We start from the raw sequence: 25,494 nt of genomic DNA, 5'->3' as shown, positions 1-25,494 counted from the left end.
ATAGCTGAGTGGAATAAAGCCCTGAGAGGGGAAGGCATTAAGCAGGACAGTACTCGCTGGGTCGCCATCCTCAGGCTGCTGCTGCCCATCAAAGCTGCATTCTGGCCACCAAAGCTGCATTTTGGCAAGAAGTGGGGTGGAGATGTGAGCTGGTGAACACCAAGCTCTACATGCAGGTGTAGACACTGGCCCCTTGAAGAGTGGGGTGTGCAGATGCCTGTTTCAGCTGGAGCTGGGCAGAGGTGACAGGGGACCTGGCCTCTGAGGCTTCATTCCAGCTTTTTGGCTGGCACCCGGGTCCGTGCAATGATTATGGGCACCAGAGCCAGGCAGCCAATTAGAGCAGCCCACAGCGGTCGGTAGAAGAGCCAGCCAGCAGCCACAGTCAACAGGGTCAGTGAGGTGGCTACACAGAAGGCAAAGGCTTTCAGGCCAATGTTGACCAGGTCTCGGAAGACAGGAAACCAGTCCACTGTGGGGAAAGAAAAGGCCATGAGTCCCTGAGGACACTGTGCTCCCTGCCCTAGACTGCTCCTCTCAGCTCTTCCAGGGAGGAAAGGGTCAACAAGGTGGAGCCAAACAGCCTCACACTCGCCTAGGATATCCAGGGGAGGAGAAGCTCAGCAAGCTGGTATCCACAACTTTATTTCTGCTCAGCCCAGTCTCAAGTGTGGGTGCCTTGGCCCTTCAAGTCCATGCTGAGGCCACTGAAAAGATACCCATAATACCCTCCCTCCCACAGAGCCAATGCTGATGCTCTACACTGCTCAGTCAGAGCTTGACCTCTGAGCCACTATGCCAAGCCTGCAGAGGAAGCACCTGGCGTTCAGCAGGTCACCCTGGCTGATGGACAGGGAGGACCACATAGGCCCTGCCGGAGCTCCCATTATCCCTCCACACTGCATCTGCCCTGCCAGCATGCCTTCAATGGAAGAATCAGGATCACAGACAGGGCTTCTCAAACATGATGGGGACCGAGACACAGAGGGAATGCCCTGTCCTCAGTCCTCAGTCTCATGGCCAAGATAGTTCTGCTTAAATTCTGATGGTTCTCTGTCATGCCCACAATGTGGCTGGTATTTATGAGCATACCTCAGTTGTCTAGGGCCATCTGTAAATGAGGAAGTCCTCCTCAACCTCCAACACTTGCTGCCAATCTGGGATGTGCTCCAGCCACACCTCTTCCTAGTCCTTAGACCTAAGTGGGGGAAGGGTTTCTACTGGCACCACAAGAAGGCTGGATGGGGACACACTGGGACAGAGGCCTGGGTACTGAGTCTCCCTGAGCAGGCTTTCATCCTGCATGGGCAATATCAGCCTGGCACACCAGGTCCTGAACCAAACTGGGACACTTAAACCTGGGCTCTCTGATGCCAGACTTAGGGCAAGTGAGCAGCCCCTCCCAGGCTCCAGATGTGTTAGCTGCTACAAACCTGGCCTGGCTTTGGAGGCTGTTTCTATACAGGAAACTCCTGAGCAAGGGCAAGAAAAGGAAGCCCAGGCAGGGGTATCCATGACTCTGACTTGAGGGATTTCAGGTGCAGATCCAGTTCATAGCACAGGCTGGCAAGCCGCCTCCCCATAGCTGTCCAGTTATGGAGTAAGAGATGAGCAGAGCTGGCCAAATCATGGAAACTGGGCCAGCCTCCCACCCCTCAGCAGGTGTGAACATCCTGTCCCTCATACCTGCCTTTCTCTGCCATTTGTCTTAAAGCTACTGGGAGAGGCGGGGCTTGGGGAGGCTGCACATAGAGACAGGCCAGATGTTTGGTGTCTTTCTCAAAGATCCCATCAGGCTGAAAGGCTGACCAGTGCAGTATGATGAATACAGTACCTCAAGAGGGAAGGATGGCTCCTGCATGTTCCTCACTTACCCAGGGTGTAGAGGATCCGTGTCATGAGGTTGAGGCCCATAAACATGGCCATCCAGCCGGCCGCCCGCAGGCCCCATGTCTTCATGGAATTGCTCTTCTGTTCTCTACGGAATACCTCCTGTAGGACAAGGTGGCATGGGGTCAGGACCCAGTCACCAACCAGCAGTGTGGGTCCTGGGGGTGCAGATTGTTGGCCATTTCCTTACAGAGCACAGGGAGATGGGCAAACCTCTCACCTGTGGCTAAGTCTCTGCCTGTCTGGCTCAAGAACGTAGAATAAGAGCTCTATGGCCTTAGCACATGGTCTCACCTGGAAGAGGGTCACTATCCTTCCCACTGCAGCTGTCCATATGGGGGCACCTCCCACCCTTCAAGTGGACAGTTTGAAAGTGCATGCTGGTCCTGGGTGAAGCATCAGCCCTTAACCCAGGTCACTGCTTGCAGCTTCAGGACCCCTGGCCCAGACTGTCTCCTTCCTACTCTGTAGGCTGTGCCTTCTGACCCCATTGCTGTCCCTGGTTTTCTTCCTGGCCTGTAAATGCTGATATTCTTTGGCTGCTTCCTTCATCCACTCTGCCCAGGACGCCCATGCACCCCATGGTCCCATGTGCCTGTACTCAAAGATAACACTACACGCCCAGCACGGCTTTAGTGCTGCCTTGCCTCTGGCTCCCACTGCCTCCTAGACATCGTCCCAGCCTCCTGGCATGCTGAGCATTGATCCAGAGCCCCACCCAGCCTGAGTCTCTGTCTTCTCCATGGCAGCACACAGCCCCACTGCCCACCCACCTACACAAGCCAAAACCTGTGGTCAGTGTGGTCTGTCCGCCCCTCACCATACAAACAAGCTCTGTAGGCTGTCTCCCCACTGGCTACCATGATCCACCTCATCACTGTTCCTCATGGGGCTCTTATATTAGCCCCTGCCTCACTGGCCTTCCTGCTTCCTCACCCCACCTTCAATCTCACACAGAACTGCCATGCCCACCACCTCTGACCCTCCCTCCACCTGGGCCTGGACCACCTGTGGTGAGGTCAGGTCAAGTGCACTGTTGTGTGCAGACTGTCTGCTCACAGCTGCCCAGCAGCTCTGCACCTTCTTCCAGTCTTGGCTAAGAGGTGGTTTCTTCTGAGAGCCTTTCCCAGGCTTTGACTGAACAGTACGTCTGTCTAATCTCTAACACAACACACAAAGATGGACATCTGTCTCAGTATTCAGCTGTCACTGCCCCGTGGTTTACAAGCACACTGACCTGACTTAAAATAACCTAATCGAAATCTTCTCTGTTTTACCAAGACAGGAAGCTGAGGCTCTGAGAGGTTGTGACACAACCCCATGGCTTCACCACAGGCCGTTAACTAGAAAGCCATTCTGATAAGCCTGTGCTCAGTGAGCAAGTGTGGACTGCATGAACAGCTACCACATGAGATGGGGATGGTGATGGTGGTGTTTTTTTAAATGTTTCATTTCACAGATGAGGAAATGGGCTCAGAGAGGATAAGACTTGCTCAAGTGGCTGGTGAGAGGCAGAGCCAGAACTAGGCAGGAGCCTGACAGGGACCTGTGAGCAGTGCTGTGGTCTGGGCCCCTGAACTTCCAGACGCTGGAGTCCCAGCATCCTGACTTTGGGGCCCAGCTTTCTTCTCAATTCTGAGTCTGTCTATTGCCTACACTAGCCAAACCTTCCCTCCTGGGCCTCCTCAGCCACACATCCCACCCACTACCCTCTACAGTTCCAGAGACCTGGGACTGCCTGAGAAGGCTGGAAACCAGGGGCTGGGCAAAGCCCTGGAAGAAAAGGGTTTCCTAATTTTAGAGCGGTTCCCAGGATGACTCATAGCCCAGGCTGGGAGGTGGTAGCCCCACCCTGAGCCTGTAAACCAAGCTCCCCAACAACAGACCGACCACACCCTATCTTGGCCAGGTAAAAGGAGCAGGTGGGGCCCAAACACTATGACCCACTGTGGCTGAAAGGGAGGACAGAGGGCAGCTGAGGACACAGTAATAGCAGAAGGGGCACAGCTATGCTCTGAGGCCAGTTGTGCCCTTGGCCTTTTCTGGCTGTTCTGGATTGAAATCCACGAATCTGCTTAAGATACACAGGGAGGCTCCAGCAGTGATCCCCTGGGTTCACCAGCAAGAGCTAGAATCGACACTTCTCTGTTCCAAAGGGGCAGACCCAAGCAATCGGCATGCCTCCTTCTCAGCACTGGGAAAGGCATGGCCTTTCCAAATACAGATGGGAAAGGCACACCCAGTGGACTGTGGAACCTGTGTGTGGGTGACTGCCTCATTCACATGGACCTGATACTGCAGCTCCAAAACCTCTACTGATGCCCCTGAAGGAAGAAGAGGCACCTCAGAGTGGCCTCTGCCTTATGGCAACCTTGATGCCACCCTGTCTCCTCTTCTCCTGGCACCCACTGGCAAAGTGAACCCTTTCCTGCCTGACTTGATTATTCTAGGGTGGACTGTTCATTTTGAGGGCCTCCACAAAAATGACTTATCATAGAGGCTCTGGCCATAGAAACTGATCGTCTATTAGAAATCTATCATGTTGGATCCTCACTTCCTGGCCTCTTTCTCACTAGTTTCCTCCCCACAAGACTGACAGCCTGAGAGGGCAGGGCCAGTCCTCAGTGCCCTGTCACACAGAGGCTGTTGTCCTGTTTCCTTTTCTTGCCATACTGCATTGGCCAGGACCTCTAGTGGTGGGGCTTCTTAAATAGCACTGAGCAGAAGGACAGGATGTGCCTGTCCCCAACACACAGGCAGGGCAGCAGCAACTCACCTCAGCTGAGAAGTCTCCATGGTGCAGGAGCAGCAATGTGTCCCCAGACTTGGTGGAGTATGGGATTAGCTGGTCACCCCCGCTGCCGGGCAATCACAGTAACCTGATCAGAAAAGTCAATACTGTTAATATTCTGACCCGCCCCTTGAAATCCCACCCCTTGGTGCCGCCCTGCATCCTGACATAAAAGCCTCATTCTAAGGAAAAACTCCCCTCCTTCCTCTCTTTCGTTTTTTCATCCCACAAGGTGTGCACCTTCGACCTATTCTCTCTTTTCTCTTTCTTTCTGTCTCTCTCTTTCCTGTCTTTCTCTTCATCTCTCTATTATAATAAACTCTCCACATGGATGCAACATCTAGGTTGTGAATTACTGGCTGCCGCCACCATGGCCGCATGTCGTGCATCTGCCCAGCAGGTTTCCCTGCACGCAAGGGATACCCTCGGGGGTCCCACCACCACCATGCAATAATTCATAAGATGTTGAGTGGGGTGCTCTGAGGGACAGAGGCACAGGGTGAGACCCACAGCCCACCCCTCAGACTCCACACCAGCCAGGTGAGACCTGCGGCTTCTCTCCTTGTTTCTACAGGGTACAGTCCCTGGTGCTTCCTGCCAAGCTGCTTCAGTCCAAGTTCCAGGGAGGCACTTAGGATTAAGACCGTGCTGGGGCGGAGCAGAGGTTGGGCAGACATAGACAGGGGAAATGGCGTGGACCACATGGCGGCCATTGTTGCTTGACAAAGTTCCAGCATTTCAACATTGCAGACCACACTTCTCCAGCACCTTTTTACTTTCAATTTTAATGGTTCTCCCTATTAAGCCTTTCCTTTTGGGAAATTTTGTGTGGGCTTTGGTAAAGGATGAAAATGTGTACAATGGTAGCCTCTCTAAACAAAATAATTCTTTGGAAAAAAAACCCTCAACTATTGCAGAACCAGGAATTCCATTGTGCACTCCTAATTATACCAAGAACAGGGAAGTTACAGAGATTTACTAGACACACCTGATCCCAAGGATGAAATGCCTACAGTTCAGATCCAGAGCCTAGGGCCATTAAGGCCAAGAGTTCAGTCAATAGGTGTAGAGAAATCAGAATGGTATGGTGAAATGGGACAAGAGTAAGAATCAGGACCTTCCCTTTGGGGAGCTATGAGAGGAACAGACCCACAGAGTAAGACTAAGACACAAAAGGACACAATTAGGGAACAGCTCAGGGCTTATCCTCTAGAGGAATGAAAATTGCTCTAAATTGTAGTGGAGTGTCTGGTCCCAGAAGGCCTTTTCCCAAGGTCAGGCATTTGGTATAAGGGTCCCCATTCCCTCAGGAGCTTGAAGAAAGTTCCTGCTTGCTAAAAGGAAGTTACTCTTCTTATCTCTGGCAAGAGGAACTTGTGGCCCTTCCATTAATGTAAGGCTGGTGCCTATTGTCAAGGTCAATGCTAGATTCCTCAACTCCTGATCTCAAGTCACACCCAGCTCACATGCCCATTTTCTCCCATATATGTGCAGCTATCGAGTATAAAAGGGGTATTCTTTTTTTTCAATAAATGCCACTGGCAGCCATCCTGATTCGCCCTCAGATCATGTCCGTGCTCTACCCCCAGCCTCTACACATCCTCTTTGGGACCTGAATCCCTGCCAAAGCAGGTCTCCAGCAGGGACAGGCCCTGCTGTCCTTCTGGACTGAGAGCTACTTATGGTTAGGACTGGTGGTCACAGTGGGCACCAGATGAATGACAACAGATATGCATACCAAGCAACCAGTCCAGGCCTGGATCATCTGTACTTTCTCCACCATGGCTGACTGAGCCCTAAGAGTCTTCTGTCCGCCTCCTAGGTCAGGCCCTGGGGTGGCGTTCTGACTGTGTACTATAAAGAACCAAGACCAAGTACTGTGGCTGGTGAAGGGGCTGCCATGATTGGACTAGCCCCACTAAGACTTGGGGTCCAAGAGCCACTATGGAGGACACAGACCTCTGAAAGTGCCTAAGAGCATGCCTGCTGCTTGTGCACAGGAGGCACAAAGCGGTCAGGACATATCCCGAGGTGTTTGGGCCCAGGGAATCAAGACTGGGAAGCAGGTTACCACATGAGCTGGGCCCAGGTCAGGGTCATCGCTGCTCAGTCCCGCATAAGAAAAGGACACTCGAACATCACCAACCTGAGGGTGGAAGAGAAGCGGGAGAGATTAGTGAGGTGATCCAGCACCTGACTGTGTTTACTCTTTCACGGAGACTGTCCTGTTCCAGGAGGCCTGCCCATCTCTAGTCTCACTGGCCCAGTGTAGCCTGGGTTCAGCTGCTCAACACTCCCCTCAGAGCAACTCAAACGCCCTGGCCTCTGTTATCTGAGCTGCCCCTTGTGTCCATGTACCTCCGGGTACTTAGGGTTTTCACTGTGGTAGAAAAAGTCTCCTCGGCGAATGATGTCCACGTGGGGGTCCTCCAGCTTGGACAGGCTCAGGGGCTTGAAGTTGTCAATCTTGTCAATGAGGCCTGAGGGAAGCAGAATGCTCAGAAACCATGGCTCCGGTGAGAAACCCTGCTCTGCTAACCCTGTAGCCTGACACTGTCCTTGAAGCCCTTGGACAGCAGGGCCATGTACTACTACCCAGTCTACACCCTCTGGCTTTTGCCTGTCTCCCAAATGCCGTGGACTTATTTTTTAGGTAGTGGGTCTCATATAGCTCATGGTGGCCTCAAACTCACTAAGAGCTGAAGGTGACCTTGACCTTTTGATCGTCCTGCCTTCACTCCTCAACTACTGGATTCTTTTTTGTTCCATGACAGGGTTTCATTATGCAGCTCAAGTTAGCCTCAAACTTGTGATACTCCTGCCTCAGCTCCCTGAGTGCTGTGATGATAGGCATGTGCCACCACACAGGCTCCAATGCCCCCTTTTCTAACTCCATCTCCAGAACTTCCCTGTGCTCAACTCAATCACTAACTCTTCCAGGAAGGCTTTCCCATGCCCTGTCCTGCTAAGCCAGCCTGGCCACAGTTCGGACAGTGGCCTTGCTTTCTGTCATCCCTCCTCAGAACATACTCGTCCCCATCTGGCCGGAGCTCCCCCCGACCACAGGCACTAGTTGAGTGGCAGAGCTGCTAGGACAGCTCAGGCTAGGCCTGGCTATCAGGGTCTCAAGCGTCTCCTCTGTCACCTTCCCAGGTTAGGCCCAGAGATGGAACCCAAGCATTACTATGACTCATGGTGCCACCTTAAACCTTGAGGGTTTCTTCTTACAGTCACAGAGGAGGCTGTGATGTACCTCCTTGTGGGAGAGCTAGATGCCAGGTAGGGCTCACAGATGGAACCAAAGGTCAGAGGGAGGGAGGGCCTTGTGTACACTCCTGGCTGAGGGCTGCCTGAGGCAGATCTCTGGTGCAATGTCTGCTCAGAACAGACATGCACAGAAATGTGACAAGGGTGTAGCACCTGAGGTAATTTCTAGAGGTAATTTCTAGAACAATCCAGGCTTCAGAGGAACTGCCTAGAGTGGGGGTTCTACCCCTTAAGGACTCACCTCCCTCTGACCCCAGTCCAGAGTATGATTCTGAGATGGGGGCCACCTGACCCTGATACCGACCACCATAGGCTGTGGGCCTGCTTGGTATTGGGGTCCTGGTCCTGGAGGAGGTCAACGGGATGGAAAGGCCTTTGGATGGGCACCTCCACAGAAGGCTGAAGACTACTCACCTGCTGAGAGGAAAAACCTGCCAATTTGGACAAAGGGGGCCGTTGCTGTGAAAGACTCCACTGCCATGGCACTGTGGGAGAGAGGAGGAACAGTCAACAATGGGGCACCAGGGTGGGAGCTGTCTGGTCACCTTTGGGTTGTAATGTGCTGGGGACAGTCCCTACCCAGGAAGTGGGTCCTGCAAATAGGCATAGTATGACCCCCAGAACTCCTGTTTCCCTCTCTGGCTGAGCACCCCCATTCTGTCACCCAGAGCTTCACACTCTCTTACCCAGCCTGTCCCATCCTATTAGCTGTTGTGGAATATTACTTTAACTAGGTAAAGATGTGTTACATTTGTTTATGTTGCAGACTATTACTTTAACGATGTAAAGGTGTGTTACATTTATGCTGCATTGTTTAATTATGTAAAGATGTGTTGCGGTTTCACCTTACCTGCCTAAGGCACCTGATTGGGCTAATAAAAAGCTGAATAACCAATAGCTAGGCAGAAGAGGGATAGGCGGGGCTGGTGGGCAGAGAAAATAAGTAGGAGAAGGAATCTAGGTGAGAAGAAAGGAGGGAGGGAGAGGAAGAGGGAGAGGGAGAGGGAGAGGGGGAGGGGGAGGGAGAGGGAGAGAGGGAGGGAGGGAGGGAAGGAGGGAAGAGGGGTAGAGAGGGAGAGGAGGGAGGGGTAGAAGAGAAAAGAGAACAAGGGAGAAAGAGAGGCCAACAGCCAGCCAGACACAGAGGAAGCGGTGAAAGCAGGTCATACAGAATGAAAGAAAGGCGAAAAGCCTCAAGGCAAAATGTAGATGAAGAGAAACAGGCTAAATTAAGTTACAAGAGCTAGCGGGACAAGCATAAGATAAAGCCGAGCATTCATACCTAAGTCTCCATGTCATGATTTGAGGGCTGGTGGTCTGAGAAAGCCTGCTACAATCAACCATGAAATGGAACCTTTCTGGACCACATATCACTCCCAGCCTGGGCAGTCTCCAAATACTGACCATCTTCCTGGCTCAACCTGGACCATGGCTTCATATGATCTAGCCGTGCCCAAGTGCTACATCATCGTCCTCACCCCATGCCTGGCTAACAGGAACAAGGCACTTGGCTGCACAGACGGACCTCTCAGTCTTTCATCAAGCCTGTGTTAACTTGAGGGTCAGCAAAGACCAGGTCTTGATCTGTGCTCTTGACGCCAACATGAGCGTGGTGTTAACACTACATCTCGAGTGTTTGCCAACCTGTGGGGCAGGGCTAACTCAACCTATCACTCAGGTTATAAGAAACTGAGGCTGAACCTGTAAGGGTGAGCAAGACCGGACTTGGGCCCAGGCCAAGCTCTCACCTGGGGTTTTTGTGGCCAATCTCTCTGTCAAAGTTTTTGCTGTTGACAATTTCTGACCTCCACTCTGTGTCTGCATGAAGAGAAAGAAGGGGCAATTCAGACCAGTTAAGAATAGTCTCAGCATCCTCTTACTAGGAGCCACGACCCTTGGGGAATGGGGTGGCTGCTCAGGCCTCCCTGGATGGTGGGCATGCAGATTCTGAGGACTGGCATCCAGGAACTCAGCCTGGTGCTTCCACACCTGCCCACAACCCCACTGTGCTGCCCACCACTGCCGGCCTGGGCTAGGGTGGAAGTCACGTGTCCTGGGGATTGGCAGAGGCCTAGAGGGTCTGGGACTCACTGTAGGAGTACTTGGTCTCCTTCTTCACCTGTCCATCCTCCGTGTACTCACTGCAGAAAAAGCACAGGCAGCAGGAGTCAGTGCAGGCACCCAGGGCCATCTACTCTCAAAGTGTCTGAAGTAGCCTCAAGGCCCAGCTCCCCACAGGGAGTGGAAGCCTGGTAGACTCAGGAACAGACACTCCCCAGCCACTATGGACAGGCACTATCTCTGAAGGCCTGCCTGGAGGGAAATGCTTTCTCAGCTTAGCTGACACACTCCAGCTGGTCCACCCAAAGGCATCTAGCCTTGGGCTCAAAGAGATATCCACCTGCAGCCTCTGGGAGAATGCAGGGTGGCAGGGGACCTGCTCTAGTATTCCTTGATTACTCCCACCCCTTATGGGCCATGTAGTTCAGGTGGGGCTGAGTTAGATTCTGGCTCCAGGTGACCCCCTCTGGCCATTCAGAGCCTGCCCTGGACCTTTGGATGAGCTGTGAGTTAATTGGGAAGTGACCTGTGCCCTCTGTGAGAGCATGACCCAATGCAGGAAAAGTGCTGGGAGGCCACACTAATCCTAGTGACACCATTTGAGCCTAGCCTGTCATGCCTTGGCCTGTGCAGCCTGGAATGTCCAGGTAAGTTAGCTGAGCAGCTCCCTTCTTGCTCTGGCCCACTCTGCACTAGATCATTGTCACCTCCAAATAAAAGGTCGCCATGCACTGATGCCGGGGTTGACACTTTTCTGATAGGCAGACACTAGGCTCTGAGTTTGGTTAAATGGCATCTACATGAAAGCCACCGCCCTTTCTCTTAACACCTGAGGCCCTCGTGCCCTCCAATCCCTCAATGCCTGCTCCTCACCTGGACTCTTCTGTCTCCACCCACTGATACATCTCCACGTGCCGCCGCAACTTCACAGCTGGAAGATGGACCCCATAGTTTGGGTCAGACAAGAGCTTCAAAAAGAATCAAACAAACAAGATTATAAGGTCAGACTCATAGCAGGCCAGGGGCCCCAGCCCAGAGCAGCCCAACTGCAAGAGAGATCAAGATGGGCAGGACTGGAAGTGAAGGAGACTAGCATGAAGCTGCCAGACTCGGCTCTCAACACAACGCCCATGACCCTGAGCTCAGACAACAGCCGAGCCCCGATCATCAGACTGTGTGCTAACTGTAATTTGACATGCTCTCACCACATGACTGTCAGACTGTTGTCACTAGCACAGGGGACACTGTGACTGGGAAGTGACTTGACCACACAGCCACAGAGGGTACAATCACATAATCACACCTATGTGGGTCTCTTTCTGAGGCCCAACTCAATCACCCAGCCTACCTTGGAAGTCCGCAGGGCCCCGATGATGTGCACCAGCCTCCCTTCATTCTCCGGAGCCACACTGTGGATGCTGTCTGGGGACACCACAAGTGACAGGCCCTCTGCAAGAGAGCTGGCTGTCTTCAGTGCGCGGCCCTGTCAGAGGGTAGAAAAAGGGATTTCAACAGCTCAGGCGCTGCTTGACACCTTGCTGTGGGCACAGAGAGGGATGGGCCTCAGCAAGCAGAGATGGTGAGGTCTAGCAACTGCAGAGTCAACCTGGAACCCAGGATTCCTGCTTCCCCAGGCAGACCCCGCCAATCTCAGACTGCCCGAAGTTGGGAACAGCTCTGTGTCTCCCTGTCCCGTGCTAGTCCTGTGCCTCCACTTGCCTCTGCCTTCCACTCTCCCAGCTCCCAATCCATGTGGCTTACAAAGGCCAACCTGAACCACTGTCCAAGTCATGCGATCCAGGACTGGCCAACCAGGTGTGTTCTCAGCTTAGCCGACACTTCAGCTGTCTCACCCAAAGGTGCCTGGAGCCTCTGGGAGAACCCAGGGTGGCAGGGGACCTTTTCCAGCATCTCCTGATTACTCCCTTCCCCTCACAGGCCATGTAGTCAGGTGGGGCTGAGTCTGGTCCTGGTTCAAAGAACTGAGTCCTAAGCTAAGAACCTGAGAGAAAGCTGTAACTTCTGCTAAACTGACTTAAAAAGGCCTGGTCCCTCTGTTCTCTCAGAGTCTAAGCTGCTCGGGTATGAGACTGAAATTGCCCCAAGGGAAGGGGCTGCCCCCCAAAAATGTCACAACAAAGAGGCAGAACTCCAGTAATCCAGCATGAGTGCCCGAACACAGCCATGCCCGAGGCAGGTTTTCAGGTGTGTGAACTGACTCACTGCCTGCTGCCTTACACTGAGGTGTGTCACAGTAGGAAGAATTCTGAATTCAGCACCTTTCCCTCCTGTAAAACCTAGGCCTTCTGTTTCGGAGCCCAGCCATTGGGCTCTGCACCTTACCTCATTGGTGAAAATTAAGTAGAACGAGAGTAAGAAGGTCATGAGCCCCACGAACATCCCACCGGAAGTCTCACTCAGCCGCTCCAGGAAGCCTGGCTGGGGGTCAGATGTCACTTTGACATGTTCTTTCCTACTGCCGATACTGGAGTACTGAGGAGGAAATCGATAGTTTAATGAGTTTTGAGGAATGATTTTGGTGTCGAAAATCATTTGTTCTTCTTCTCAGAAGAACCCCATTCCCCAGACACTGGGGGACAGCTCTACTTTGGCAAAGAATTTCTGGGCCAGAAGTCCAGCATATGTTAAGCAAATGTTTAAGCATATGTTAAAGATGCCAACAAGGTATTTTACAGAGCAGCTAGAAATGTACTTTCAATTAAATCTGAGAAGTAATGGCTGGGTTTCCTGAGGACTGTGCTGTTCTGTGAGGTTGGAAGAGTGGTAGGTGGCCTTTGGGGCAGTGAGGTCACAGTTCTAAGAACTACCAGGAGGCTGTGCTGAGTGTCTAGTGAGAGGTGGGCACAGTGCTGGGTGCACCTTCCAGCTAGGGCATCGAGACAGGCTACTTGGAGGAGGGGACATAGAGGCAGACCTCAGGACAAGGGTTCCCTCAGCCGGGGACTGTGGAGCAATGGTGTGGAGTGGCATCCTGTCTGCTCTGGCTGTGGAGGGCTGGTAGAGAGACAGAGCAGATGGGCATGCCCGGGCAACATCCAGTAGGCCACAAGCCACAGGACAGTGGAGCAGGGCTTTGCCCAGCTTGCTGTTGTCAGAAGTATGTCTAGTGCTTATCACCAAAAGCAGAGACTGAGCCTGAATCCTGGCTCTGCCACCCACTAGCTGTGGGCCCTCCATCTCTTCATGGGTAAAGTGGAGGTGGACATTCAATGCTTGGGGTGGTGGCTCAGTGCCTGGGCCTCATGGGCATCTGTGGGAGTTACAGCAAATAGGAACATTATCAGATTTCTCCATAACTGAAACTGGGGCTGCCACCCAGACTGTGGGTGTGGATGAAAGTCACAGTGATACAAAGTGGTCACCTCAAAGAGCCAGGTCCCTTCCTGCCCAGGATCAGAGGATGGTTTTGAGTTGGAGTCTGTGAGGACAGCTTATGCCACTTCTAGCCGCTCTCCACTGTTGGCTCAGGCCTGCTGAGGACACCCACTGAACCCAGAATGACACCATCAGAAACTCAGTGGAGACAATCACTGCGACAAGAAGGCGACCATCAGCCAGGCCAGCCATGAGCCAGTTCAAGGTAGAAGAGGTACCACTGCCCCATTTCACAGATGAGGAAATCGAGACTCACTGCTTAGGATATCGGCCCAGATCAATTCCTTGTAAGTAATGAGTGGGTGTTCAAACCCAGGCAGATCCCTCTGCCCTAGACTGTCTTCCTTATCACTTAACTGTAACGTGAGCTTAGCTGTAATGTGAACTGAACAATTGGAAGCAGAAAAAGTAGACCTGTGTTCCTCCTGCTCTTCCTAAGCGCAGGAGAAAAGGAAGAGAGGCCAGGAGGATGTTCGTCCAGCTGGGGGAGGGTTGAGATGGAAGACACACCTATATGGGTGTGTGTATATGCATGTGTATAATTACACTTATGTATCCTCCGGAACATATTCCACTTCTAACACACTGGGCTCAGAATCAACAAGCAATGAAGCAATAGGTGAAAATACACCGGGCCTGGAAATTAGCACACCAGGGTTGGAATTCCAGCTCTGTTGCTGTGTGAGCCTGGTAACATGCTCTACCTCTCTGGTCCTGGTTCCTCACTTGCTGGTAATACCTACCTGATGGGACAGTCATTATGCTGAATTCAGGTGCCTCTGCTCCACCCACTGTCTTAAGATTTCTTGCTTACCCTGCCTGGTGGCTGAGCTACAGTATGGGTACTCTGGTACTCTGTCCCCCAGGCCTGACAGAGCCACTGCCATCTTGAAATAAGAACAGCTTTGATTACCCACATGAGCCCCTCACATGATCAGGCATGTTCCCTGGAAGAGTGGAAGAGGGTCTTTATACCCTCAGCTGAGAGTCCAGCCACTCACCTCCCCTATGTCTCACCCCCAGCAATATGGAGTACTGCTAGAGTACACAGGAGGCAGAAGGCTAACTGAAGCGGGGTTGGGAGCCAAGGGGACGACACTATCTATGCAGCTTTCCAGGGGTGGTCACTCATGTTGATGTGGGACTTTGGTGATGTAGCTGTTTGGGGGTTACCTATGCTCCTGCAAGCATGCCCAATAACCTCCTTGGTTCACCAAGATGGAGTTGGTGGAATTGTTCCTTTGGTTCACAGTTATCCTGTCTGATTGAATGGGTGTTTGTTCAAGTCTTCCCAGGAAAGTAGTGTAACAAAGGATGGACAAAGGCATGGCTACTGAAGATATCCCATTGTGTCTATATTTATTGGTATGAGTGAGTGTCAGACCCCAGCACACCCAAGATGGTCTCTGCCTACCAGGACTGTGTGTACTAGCCTGTAAGAGTGCCTTTTTCATGGGTTAAGTACCTCCCATGTGCCAGGCTCTGTGCCTAGCAATCTTTCTCAAATTTCAAAGTAACTGATCCCATGAGAGAGTGAACCCAGAGAAGCCAGAGTGGAAGAGTTTGGATTTGCCTCTAGGCTTGACTCCAAAGCCTACCCTCATCACCTTCCCAGGCTGGTGCTGTAGCATAAGCTGGCTTAGAGCCCCCGGGCAGGTGTCTCCCGCTGGGGAACTGTAGAACATCATGATGATGATGACAGGTGCCAGCAGGAGTCTACCTGCTCCCGTTAGGCTGGTCTACAGGTTTGCCTTCTCCTCTGGCTCCAGTGCAGCTTTCCTGACCTCTGGCTCTCCTCCCCTTTCAGGGCCTGTCAATGTGCCAAACAGCCATTGCTTGGGCAGTGGGTGACACACACTCTGGCCTTTCGGGAGATGCAGGAGGCCAAGAAGAGGTTTGCCGGACAGAGGAGAGGCCGGGGAAGAGGGTGTAACAGGCCAGAGGAGGGTGGCGATGACACTCTACCAAGGAGGGAGAGGGGATGTGCCCAGGGTTGGCAGCGTTCCTGAGCTGGCTTCAGAGGCGCTTTCGCCAGAAGCAGTGGTGAGTCACCAGCTTCTCCCACACCCAGTCCCCTAGTAAGTGGTGCTGCTTCGCTTGTTGAATGAATGTTAGGATTCACTAGTTCTTAAGGACTAGTTGCAGTAAGAAGAAGCCAGAGACCTGGGGGGTGGATGTGGGGAGACTATTCTCAGCAGGGGTCTTTTTATCAAATAAGAGCACCAGGGACCAGGCAGTAGAGAAAAGCCTCTCTCTCCTGGTCATCCAGCCAGGCTCCTCTGGCCACAGGAGCATCACAGCCTAAGAGTACACACCCCCTAGGGCACGGAGGCCAGAGCAGCCTTTGCTGGACAGCTCCACCCGGGTGGGATCGCCTCGCCAATCTGCCCACCGAGGGACACTTTCCCCGCGATCCTTCTTGTCCCCGAGTTTCATACCCCCAGGGGCCCAGACAGAAACTAGGACTGGAAGGAGCTGCCACGCACGAGCGGACTCGACAAAGGGGAGCGTCCGACAAACGCGAAGCCTGATGGTGACTGGACAGATGGACGAAAGCGGGGAGGTCAGGGCCGCCGCACCCACTGGGGTGGCATCGACGAAGGACCCAGCGTGAACCCGGGGAAGAAGCGGCCCGGATGATGGTGTGGCCCGGAGACCAGGAGGTACTCACGTTTGCGGCCATGGTGGGCCCGGCTCGCCTCCGCGGTCTTGCACTGCTCTGCTAACGACCGGAATGCAGAATGCGGTGACCTCCTGTCTGCCACAGAGCTAGCTGCAAGACTCCGCGTGGAATCCGGGACCTGGCGGGACTCAGGACAAGAGTTACCGCCCCGCTGGTAGTTGTCTGCGCCCCGCAAGTTGTCTGAGCTTGCGCATCTCGAGGCCTGCTGGGAAATGTAGTCCGCTGGTCGGACACTTTCGCCACAAAATTGCAACACACCCATTACTTCACTGGTGCGCGTGCGTGCTGCAAGATTTCTGGGAATTGTAGTACCTGCCTCGGTGGAGGGGCGCAGGGGCTGCTGGGCAACGTAGTTTTCGGCTGAGGAGCGGCGCTGGTGCTTAGTAGGCTTGGAGGCAGGCGCGCGGCGGGCAGGCCTGGAGGGGGCGGGTCCGCGCGGGCCTCACTGCCTCCCGCCAGGCTTGGGGAGAGAAGGGAGGTCACGGCGTTGAAGGTGTATCCGCTACGGCCGCCCCGGCTGTCTTCGAGAGCTGCGAGCGTCGGGAGCAACCATGTCCTACTGCCGGCAAGAAGGTGGGTCGGGCGCTGCCATGGAGACCGGTCGGGCGCGGGCCTGCCAGAGACACGCGGTGGGGTGGTTTCCACAGGGCGGCCGTGGGCCCATCGTGGGCCCCACGCGGCGGTTTCCAGATGAGAAAGGAGAGGCTCCGTGAGGAACGAGGCTGGTCCAAGGTCACCGTGAAACTCAAACCCTGGCCTCGGAGGCCTCACGTGGGGCCCGCGAGTGCGGAGCACGTTGTATCTGGCTGGAAATCGGGGACTGTTAGGAATCAGTCCCCATCGTCCCTAGCACGCCCCACGTGTTTGTATCCCGCACAGGCTCTTCGACTATCCCGAAAAATTACCGCGTGGGCTGTGCTGCGTGGTGAAATGCCACTGGCAGGAGTATTTATTGAGCTCCTCCTGTATACCAGGCACTCTTTAAACTTCACGTAGCGACCTTTATAAGTCGGTTCGGTTATTGTCCACGTTTTATCAAGTGAGACGGGTTACGGTCATGAAGCTGTAGTACCAGTGGGGAGCCCTCTGTTAAAAGCCTTCCTTTCTTCCGTCTCTAGCCACGTTGAGGACCACTCACTTCCTCTCCCTATTACCTGTAGGCAGCAGCCCTAGTCTGCGCCATGGTGTTGTGTGTTATTTTGTGTTCTGACAAATAAAGCTTGCCTGGAGATCAGAGGGCAGAGCTAGCCACTAGTTAACCATAGAGGGTGGTGGCACACACCTTTAATCCCAGCACTTGGGAGAGGGGGGAAGCAGGAAGATCAGGAGTTCAAGGCCACCCTGGGCTACACGAGATTGAACCAGTCTAAAATAGAAAACAGACAGACGGTTAATCCCCGCACTAGATGGGTGGGCAGAGTCCGGTGGTGGTACACGCCTTTAATCCCAGCACTGGGTGGATAGAGACAGGATCTCGCCCCATTTGGTCCCCCAGTCTGGATAGAGGTGGCTGCCGCTCTGCTCTTTCAGCTTTCACCCTCGATATCTGACTCCCTGCTTTTATTGTTAAAACTAATTAGGATTGTGGGCTTCACCATGGCCTCCCGGCACTAACTGGCTCCTTGTGTCTGAGCTGCCAGCCAACCCCTCCAGGCCCTAGTTCCCAGTCTTGTAAATTGAGAGGTCAGCCCTCGTTTATTGTGGTATTCACACAGCATGTGCCCAGGGCAAGGATGGGTTGGAGGACTCCTGGGACTACAAAGCTACAGAGAGACTTGGGTCATCCAGAATTTTAGGATGAGTAGGCCAGCTTCTTCATTGTAAGTCTAGGGAATCTGAAGGGTAAAGGAGGAACTAATCCACCCAAGGCCATACATCTAGTTAGAAGGCCCAGTCTACATGGCACAGCCTTTTCCTCCTGCTCTAGGAACCCCCCCCCCTTCCCAGCATCATAATTGACTGACATCTCTCTTGAGGACTATGTCTGTTGGTTAGCACTTGGTGTCCCTTATACAAAAGCCCCCAACTCCCAGCACTGTTAGGCAGGAGAGTCTTGTCATGATTTTTGTTTCCTCCAAGTCTAGTGCCTGAAAGCAAGAGTCCAAGTCTAGTTCACCAGTTGGCGGGTTGATGTTGAGTCGGGGGAAAGGAGGCTGTGCAGGTAAACATTGCTGCCTCTTGAAGGGCTTACAGGCCTCAGCTTCTCCAGGAAGGAGTCCATTCGCTGCTACTACAGCGTTGAACTTGTCTTCGTGGTTTGAAAGATAACAATCGTGTGTGTGTGTGTGTGTGTGTGTGTGCGCGCGCGTGTGCGTGTGTGTGTGTGTGTGTGTGTGTGTGTGTTTAGTTTTTTGTTTGTTTGAAATAGTCTCGATATGTGCTGCAAACTCAGAGATCTTCTTCCTCCCAAATACTGGGATTAAAGGTATATTCCTTTACCTATGAGCTTTGAGTTCAAGGCCAGCCAGGGTTACATAGTAAGATCCTGTCTCAAAAACAAACAAACAAACAAAATAAATAAATAAATAAACTATGTAAGGCCTTAGGTGACCATACTACGTTATTCTTCCAGCCTCATGTTTTCCCACTTGCTCCTCAGCTGCTCTGGCTATGCCTTTGTCAGGTGCTTTCTCCCTCCAGGTCTTCCCTGATACTTTGTGTCTTCATAAACTCTGAAATTATTGTCGTCTCCCACCAACCTGAGAGTTGGCAGGAGGCCTGGTATACAGTGGGTGCTCAGGATTTAATAGAATGACCCCAGGTCCATGCCTATCCTCTGTTCTAAGCAAATGGTTGCCTGGACACATGTATGTCAAAGGTCCATACATCTCAGGTTGACATTCAGGGAGTCCCACAGTGTGGGTAAGCCTCACTCTGGCCTTGTGCTGCCAGTGTGTCTCTGTCAGTGCCTGCCCTCTTCGTTTTTATTGCAGACATTTCATGCCAGCCACTGGGCATGTAGTAGTACGGTGACAGACTCTCTGTGTCCGCAGAATGAGAAGAGGTTGGCATTAAAGTACTCCCAGATGGATGGAGAATTACTATCTGCTAAGTAAGAGGGAAAGTGCTGAGTCAGTGTACTGAAGACTCCGCAGGGTTGCCAGGGCTTTGAAAACCATTTCAGATGCAGTTTCCTCAAAACTTTCCCAGTCTTTAGACCATGGGAGAATGAACCCTGAATTCCTAGAGCCACCTTTTGCCTTCAGGCTTCACTTGGCCTTGAGTTCCTGATCCTGCCTCTGCCTCTGTTGGACTGTAAGTTTGGGCTACTCTGCCTCGTTATTTGTGCGCACACTCGGCAAGCATTCTACCACCTGAGGGATGGTCCCAGTCCCTTTAAACTCTATCCTAGTCCCAGATGGAATCCAGACCCGCGAATTACTTGTTTTTCTTTCTGAAGACAGCCCCTGTCCCAATCAGTTTTCTTCACTTGATGCGCGTGTCATAGTCAGTGCTGACACCCCCAAATCCTAATATCAAGCAGAAAGTATTGAAGGTTTATGGACATAGTTCCTTTCCTTTTTAAAAAAACATTTTTTCTTTTTTGCATGTAAGTGTTTTGCCTGCTTCGCCTTTCAGGAAAGGAAAGTAGAGGATATCTACCTGCTTCTGCGTTGATAGGAGGGCTAACAATTCACAAGTGTAAAGGAATACCAAGCTGCTTCATTCCAACCAGACTGGATGTCAGTGTCCGGGAGCCTAGGGCCATATGGATGTGCCAAAGAGTTTGATTGCGCTTGGCAGGGTGAGGTCTGGTCTCTGCGTGTATCATCCCAGGGGTTTCAGGAACTTGTCCAGGTTTGTCCCCTTCCCTCTGGCCCATGCTCAGCGGAGGTCACAACTGTCAGAGCTGAGCTGAGAGCTTTTTGTCAGTTGCTTTTGCTTAGCGCTCAGCAGTTATGCAAATGGCTTTAGGGGTTCTGGAACCTGGCCAGAGTCTCCAGGGTCAACAGGCACTCGAACATGGCCCAGTGGCCTTGTTCAGATGCTTTCTCCAGCAGTGGGAAGAGCAGTCTGACTGTGTTAGGTGCTAAGGCCAAGACTGCCTCTGGGCAGAGAGCCCAGGTGGGCAGGGGGGCCAGCCTGGTGTGCAGAGACCTGCTCATTGCTACTGTCTGCCAGTGTGTGAGACCTCTGTCCCTAAACTGTCCTTTTTACTAAGGTAGCCTCTGATGGTCTGCCTTCTCCAGACCTCCTCCTTGGGTATTCCAGCTCAAGCATGGTCCCAACCCTTTGCCTTACTTTTCCTTCACGTGCCTGGACCTGAACTTTCCAAAATACAGGAGGAAAGTGGACACAGTGCTGGCAGCTTTCAGGGAGCTGCCTGTCTGCAGCCTGGCCTCAGCTTTCATAGTAGCTACCTCCCTCAGGGCTACTCGTGAAGGGCAGGGTTAGTCATACCTGAAAAAGTCTTCCAGTGTGCTCTCTGGGTGAGAGTCTGGAGACCCCAGGTCTCCAGGGTCAGGGTGGGCTGTCAGAAGACTCAGGATTGCCCTTGCACTTTTCCTGGGAGGGTTAGGGATTTCAGACTTTGACCTTTCCCTCCTCCTCAGTTTGGGGCCGGGACTGGGTGGGTCTCTGTTGCCCTTATTGTTACGCTCAGTGCTCAGGTCAGAGGTCAGTAATGTCGTGTGCTGAGGAGAACAGTGTGGGTGCTGGAAAGGCTTGGGCGGGAGGGACTTTGGAGGTTCCAGCCCATGTAAGTCATCACTATGAACAGAGGGCACTGCTGCTCTCCTCAGGAGTGGTGGGTGGGTCGAGGGCTGCCTGTTATACAGGATCCAGAATTGAACCAGTCCAGGTCTGCCCCCAAGGGACCACCATGGAAACAGATGACACCCTGTGCATTGTGGGTACTGAGAAAGGTTCCACCACAATGGAAATGCCTGATATGTGGCTGCTGGGGGGGGGGGGCAGACAATTGATAGCCACAGGGTGTTGAGGAGAGCACGGGGTGTTGAGGAGAGCGCGGGGTGTTGAGGAGAGCGCGGGGTGTTCAGGAGAGCGCTGTTGAGGAGAGCGCGGGGTGTTGAGGAGAGCGCGGGGTGTTGAGGAGAGCCAGTCTAGCCCGTTGTTGTCTTCCTTTTTAAAATTGACTTCTTTTTGCTTTTTGAAACAGGGTTTCTCGGTGTAGCCCAGGCTAGTCTTGAACTCACTATCCTGCTTCAGCTTCTGAGTAGCTGGGGTCATCAGGATTCCTCACAGGGTCACTGTAAGGTTTCTGTCAAAGAGACATGTCTTGTCCCCACACCATTGGGAGAAACTCTGATGTCTAACATGCCTGCTCCTTGTGTTTTTCCCTGAGGCCTCAGGAGCTTAGCTAGGCCTAAGTAAAGGGGGCAGGGGACTGCGAAGGTTGAATTCTGTCCCCTTAGGGCCTGTTTGAGAAGAGGGAACAAGACCCCTCTGAGGAGTGCTTCAAATCTGCCCTTCCCAGGCTCCTCACCATGTCTGACCCTGGATATGCTCTGTCTTTCAGAGGCTGGTGCCTGGGTCATTTTCCCCAGGCTGGCTCTAGAGCCTGACAGCTACATCAGCTGTGGGCTGAGGTCCCCAGGTCACAGTGCTCCAGTTTCCTCCTGGTTGTGAGTTGTCCTCTGGCTCTTCACAAGGGGAGGGTGGGAACGCACTCCTCTTGCCCCTCAGCTTAGAGAGCTAGATGTTATGCAGTCTTCTCACCCACCACCTGAGTGGAATTCTTATTCCAGCTGGCTCTCATCGGAAGTGGCTGCTGGGCTGTCTCGTCAGTGATGGGGGACAGATACAGGGGACCGTCTTCAGATTGGCTGTTCTCTGTTTCACTTCTCTCCAATGAATCCATCTTCCTCTGCTCCAAACCCTAGGGAAGGATCGGATCATATTTGTGACCAAAGAAGACCATGAAACTCCTAGCAGTGCAGAGCTGGTGGCTGATGACCCCAATGATCCCTATGAGGAGCACGGTGAGAGATGAGGGACCCACAGACACACCCCAGGGGAGGCTTGGTATTGAGCACTGCTTTCCCACTTCGTCTCCCTTGGCCGTGGACAGATGTCCAGCTCTGTGGTTGCTGTGTCTCCCTTCCAGGGGCTGGGACTGTGCCAAGCCAGCAGGCAGCAGTTTCTTCTTACTAAAACATTCTGTCTCCGTTCTACGTGTTTGTCCTGACGAGATTAAGAGGGACTGAAGTTATATCTGCCCTGTCAGGTTACTGGGATGAGCCCTGCCATGTGTACCAGCTAATTTGCAGGCAAGAGAGCAGCAACCAAGCAAGCTGGTCCTTCTCCCTCTTAAATCAGAGCTGTCACACACTCCTGGGCTCATCTCCAAATATAACAGTAGCCCCTTGGACACGTGATGTCACTCTCTAGGCTTTGGGCTAGACGCGTAGGTACTCCAGTCTGTGGGGTAGGTGGATGCAGCATTCCCAGTCCATATAGTGTCAACAAGACTCAATTCAGCACTGGAACAAGCGCTTCAGGTGAGACTTGCTGGTGAGTAAGATTGAGCTTAAAGCAGGCAGCCCTGGAGGACAGGCTTGTGGCCAGGACTTTCAGACCTGATCTAAAGCAGATGCGTGTTCCGGGCAGGACCTTCACCTGTTAGCCTGCTGCCAAGTAAGGGTGAACACCTAGCACCGTGCTGGGAATATTGGCAAAGCAGATGTCATAGAATTAGTATTCTGAGAGTGACAGCTGTAGCTGACCTGAGTCAGTCTTTCTTAATGAAGAATTGTGAACTCATGTCACTTCTGGTCCTTTGTTTACCTTGAGTCCACATTAGCTGCACATATGTCAGAGCTCTGGAGGTGTGAGCAGACAGACTATGTCTGCTTGTGTTTAAATGTACTTCTGCACTATGACTGCTAAAGCTGCCATCTTGTGAGTGTGTGTTGTATGTCCCAGTTCACATTGCACCCTGTCCTATCTGAGGCTCTGAGAAGAATAAAACAAGGAATTCTGCAGACCTGAGTTGTGCTTTTATTTTTGTTTTTAACTGTTTATTATTTTATATATATGGGTGCTGGAAATGGAACCTAGGTCCTCTACAAGAGCACTTGGGAGTTCAAGACCCACCAGTCTGCTCTACAAAGCAGACTTCAGTGCAGCTAGGACCCTGTCCCAAAACAATAGCTTAGGCTAAGGTCACAGGTATGTGCCACCACAGATAGCATCTGGGCTACAGTTTTTAAATGTCAATCTTCTTTCTTTTGAAAGGTGTTCTGGGGGTTAGCCCGTTGGAACCCGCAATGCCAGCATTATATTCAGCACTGGGAGTCCCTCAGAGGTTGCAGGTAGAGGAGTGGGGGTTGGGGATGTGATGGGCCTTACTACTGTCCTGATTTGGCTCTGAAGCCCAGACACCTGTGGTGTCAGAGGGCACACTTCAGTTGCCACGCAGCTTCATGCACAGGAACTTACTCTGCAGCTGTGGCGTTGCCGATGAGCTGCCTGCTAACGGGCACCAGTGACATTTCCTGATGTCCCCAAACAGTTGGGGCAGGTTTGCTGATGAGTGAAGCTTTCAGAGCTGGCGTGGAGAGGCAGGATTCAGCCTAGGACTTTGGACACTAGCTCTGCAGCCACGCCTGGGCATGGCACTGGAGTAAAGGATCACGTGGCATTTCAGTTTGTGTAGGCCTTCCTTCCTTCCTTCCTTCTTTTCCTTTTTTTGCAGGGCAAGGATCCTCAACACTAGAGGCAAGTGCTCAACTGTCAGCATTCTCTGCTTCCGTAGGCTCAGGAGAACTGCCTTCTGTGTCCATCACAAAGCTGAAAGTAGAATTGTCATTTGAACCTTTTGGAAAACTAGAAAATTCTGTTTAGATGTGAACAAATTCATAGAAAAAGCCAAATTCAAAAGGAAGAAGCCAATGTAGCATTTACTAAAAACCCATCTATAACCTGACTTTCCAGCTCATTCATAATAAATAACTTAAAAGTTTGATTTATTTTTTTACAGGTTGGGGGATTGAACCCAGGGTCTTGTGAATGGCAAGCCTTGCTCTACCTCTGTGCTATGCCCCACCCTAATGTTTGATTTGTATAGGAAGAATCCAGCCCCACTAGTCTAAAAGCTCTTGTTTTGCATTGTACAACAGGTTTTAAGATTTGTACCACTCTCTAGACTGCGCTGAGCAGAGGCATGGTGAGGGGCTGTGGGAGGGAGCAGGGCCTGGAGGATCAGTACTTGCTCTGGCTAAGGAGACTCCTGGTATTTAAGTCTCAGAGTTCTGAATCTAGTTCTGGGAGGTGGCTTAGACAGTAGACCAGAACACACATAGAGAGGTCATGGGGGACGCCTTCCACACAATAAAGACCAAACAAACATACTTTGCATGTGTAAGATCATAGAGAAGATCTCTCACCTTTCCCTTGTCCATCTTCCTGTTCTAGGATTGATACTGCCCAATGGAGATATTAACTGGAATTGCCCATGTCTTGGGGGAATGGCCAGTGGCCCCTGTGGGGAACAGTTCAAGTCTGCCTTTTCCTGCTTCCACTACAGCAAAGAAGAAATCAAGGGATCAGACTGTATAGACCAGTTCCGGGCCATGCAGGAGTGCATGCAGAAGTACCCGGACCTCTATCCCCAAGACGAGGAGGAGGAAGAGGAGGCAAAGCCAGCGGAGCAGGCGGAGGAAACAGCTGCTACAGCCTCTGCAGCCAAAGAACAGGAGTCAAGCTCCTGAAGGCCACAGGACTTTGTGCACAATGCCTTTTGGTCACCTCTATGAAAGCTCTTTCCCTCTATGCACTGTAATGTACAAAATAACTTATTTTAATGATCAAGGGTCTTGGCTACTTGCCATATACACTGAAGAAAAGCGGGGGGTGTGCACCTATGTCTTGCATAAACCTGTCCTTGAGCGTTAAGCTACTGCTGGATGTACGCCGTGTTTGCCCTGGATTTTGCCACTTTGAAATACTGTGCTGAGGCTTCTCAGCAACCAAAAGTTGTTACTCAGGAAAGTTTATCGTGAGAGAACTGATTTATTTTGACCCATTTTATCCCTTTTGGTAGATTTTTACACCTCTTTGGGAAATTAAGTAGATGCCAGAACTCCTTCAAGAGTGTCCATTCCTATTGGAAGAGGTTGGTGGTCAGATCCTTGAGCTGGAGTGCATGGGGCTGCCGCCTTGGTCCAGGCACCCAAGTTTCTGTGTTAGCAGTCCAGACTCCAAGGTGTCTACAGTTGCAGGGTGGGATTGGACCCTGTGACTCCCAGTCCCTCCTAAATGAAAGGAGAGGCTTGGTTTTCGGTTTATTGTTTTGCTGTTCTGAAAGCCCTGGTTTGGAGCCCATGTTCACTCAATCCAGTCAGTTGTGATATTGAGGTGGGGACCTAGCTGCTTCCAGAGCAGAAGCCAACAGAGGAAACGTCTGAATGAAGTACTCAATTAAAAAGAAACAATTTCTGTCTGA

The 25,494-nt window shown here is 52.2% G+C and overlaps 2 protein-coding genes across 5 annotated transcripts; one reads left to right on the top strand and one right to left on the bottom strand.

Moving 5' to 3' along the window:
* Positions 1-106: 106 nt before the first annotated feature.
* Tmem43 (transmembrane protein 43) lies at positions 107-17,334 on the bottom strand. The gene is given in 14 exon segments (XM_059258199.1): positions 107-472; positions 1,875-1,992; positions 4,667-4,744; positions 4,746-4,769; positions 6,753-6,827; positions 7,040-7,161; positions 8,363-8,433; positions 9,697-9,766; positions 10,040-10,089; positions 10,883-10,977; positions 11,358-11,492; positions 12,353-12,502; positions 16,077-16,293; positions 16,401-17,334. Coding segments are annotated over 13 exon segments (1,203 nt in total). The 5' UTR covers positions 16,089-16,293; positions 16,401-17,334; the 3' UTR covers positions 107-269.
* Positions 16,437-25,494, top strand: Chchd4 (coiled-coil-helix-coiled-coil-helix domain containing 4). Of its 4 annotated transcripts, none has more exons than XM_059258201.1 (4): positions 16,437-16,661; positions 19,668-19,833; positions 21,932-22,030; positions 24,465-25,494. In XM_059258201.1, exons 2-4 carry the CDS (start codon positions 19,770-19,772, stop codon positions 24,758-24,760), a joined length of 459 nt encoding a protein of 152 aa, XP_059114184.1. In that variant the 5' UTR covers positions 16,437-16,661; positions 19,668-19,769; the 3' UTR covers positions 24,761-25,494. The 4 variants fall into 4 exon arrangements, with proteins under 4 accessions (XP_059114184.1, XP_059114187.1, XP_059114183.1 ...); XM_059258200.1 differs by lacking the exon at positions 16,437-16,661 and adding an exon at positions 17,450-18,249; XM_059258204.1 differs by lacking the exon at positions 19,668-19,833 and having other exon boundaries at positions 16,440-16,661.

The sequence above is a fragment of the Peromyscus eremicus genome, chromosome 3 (genome assembly GCF_949786415.1).
Source record: "Peromyscus eremicus chromosome 3, PerEre_H2_v1, whole genome shotgun sequence".
NCBI classification, from domain to species: Eukaryota; Metazoa; Chordata; class Mammalia; order Rodentia; family Cricetidae; genus Peromyscus; species Peromyscus eremicus.
The sequence above is the reverse complement of the archived record's forward strand: the minus strand, read 5'-3'. Positions and strand labels throughout refer to the sequence as shown.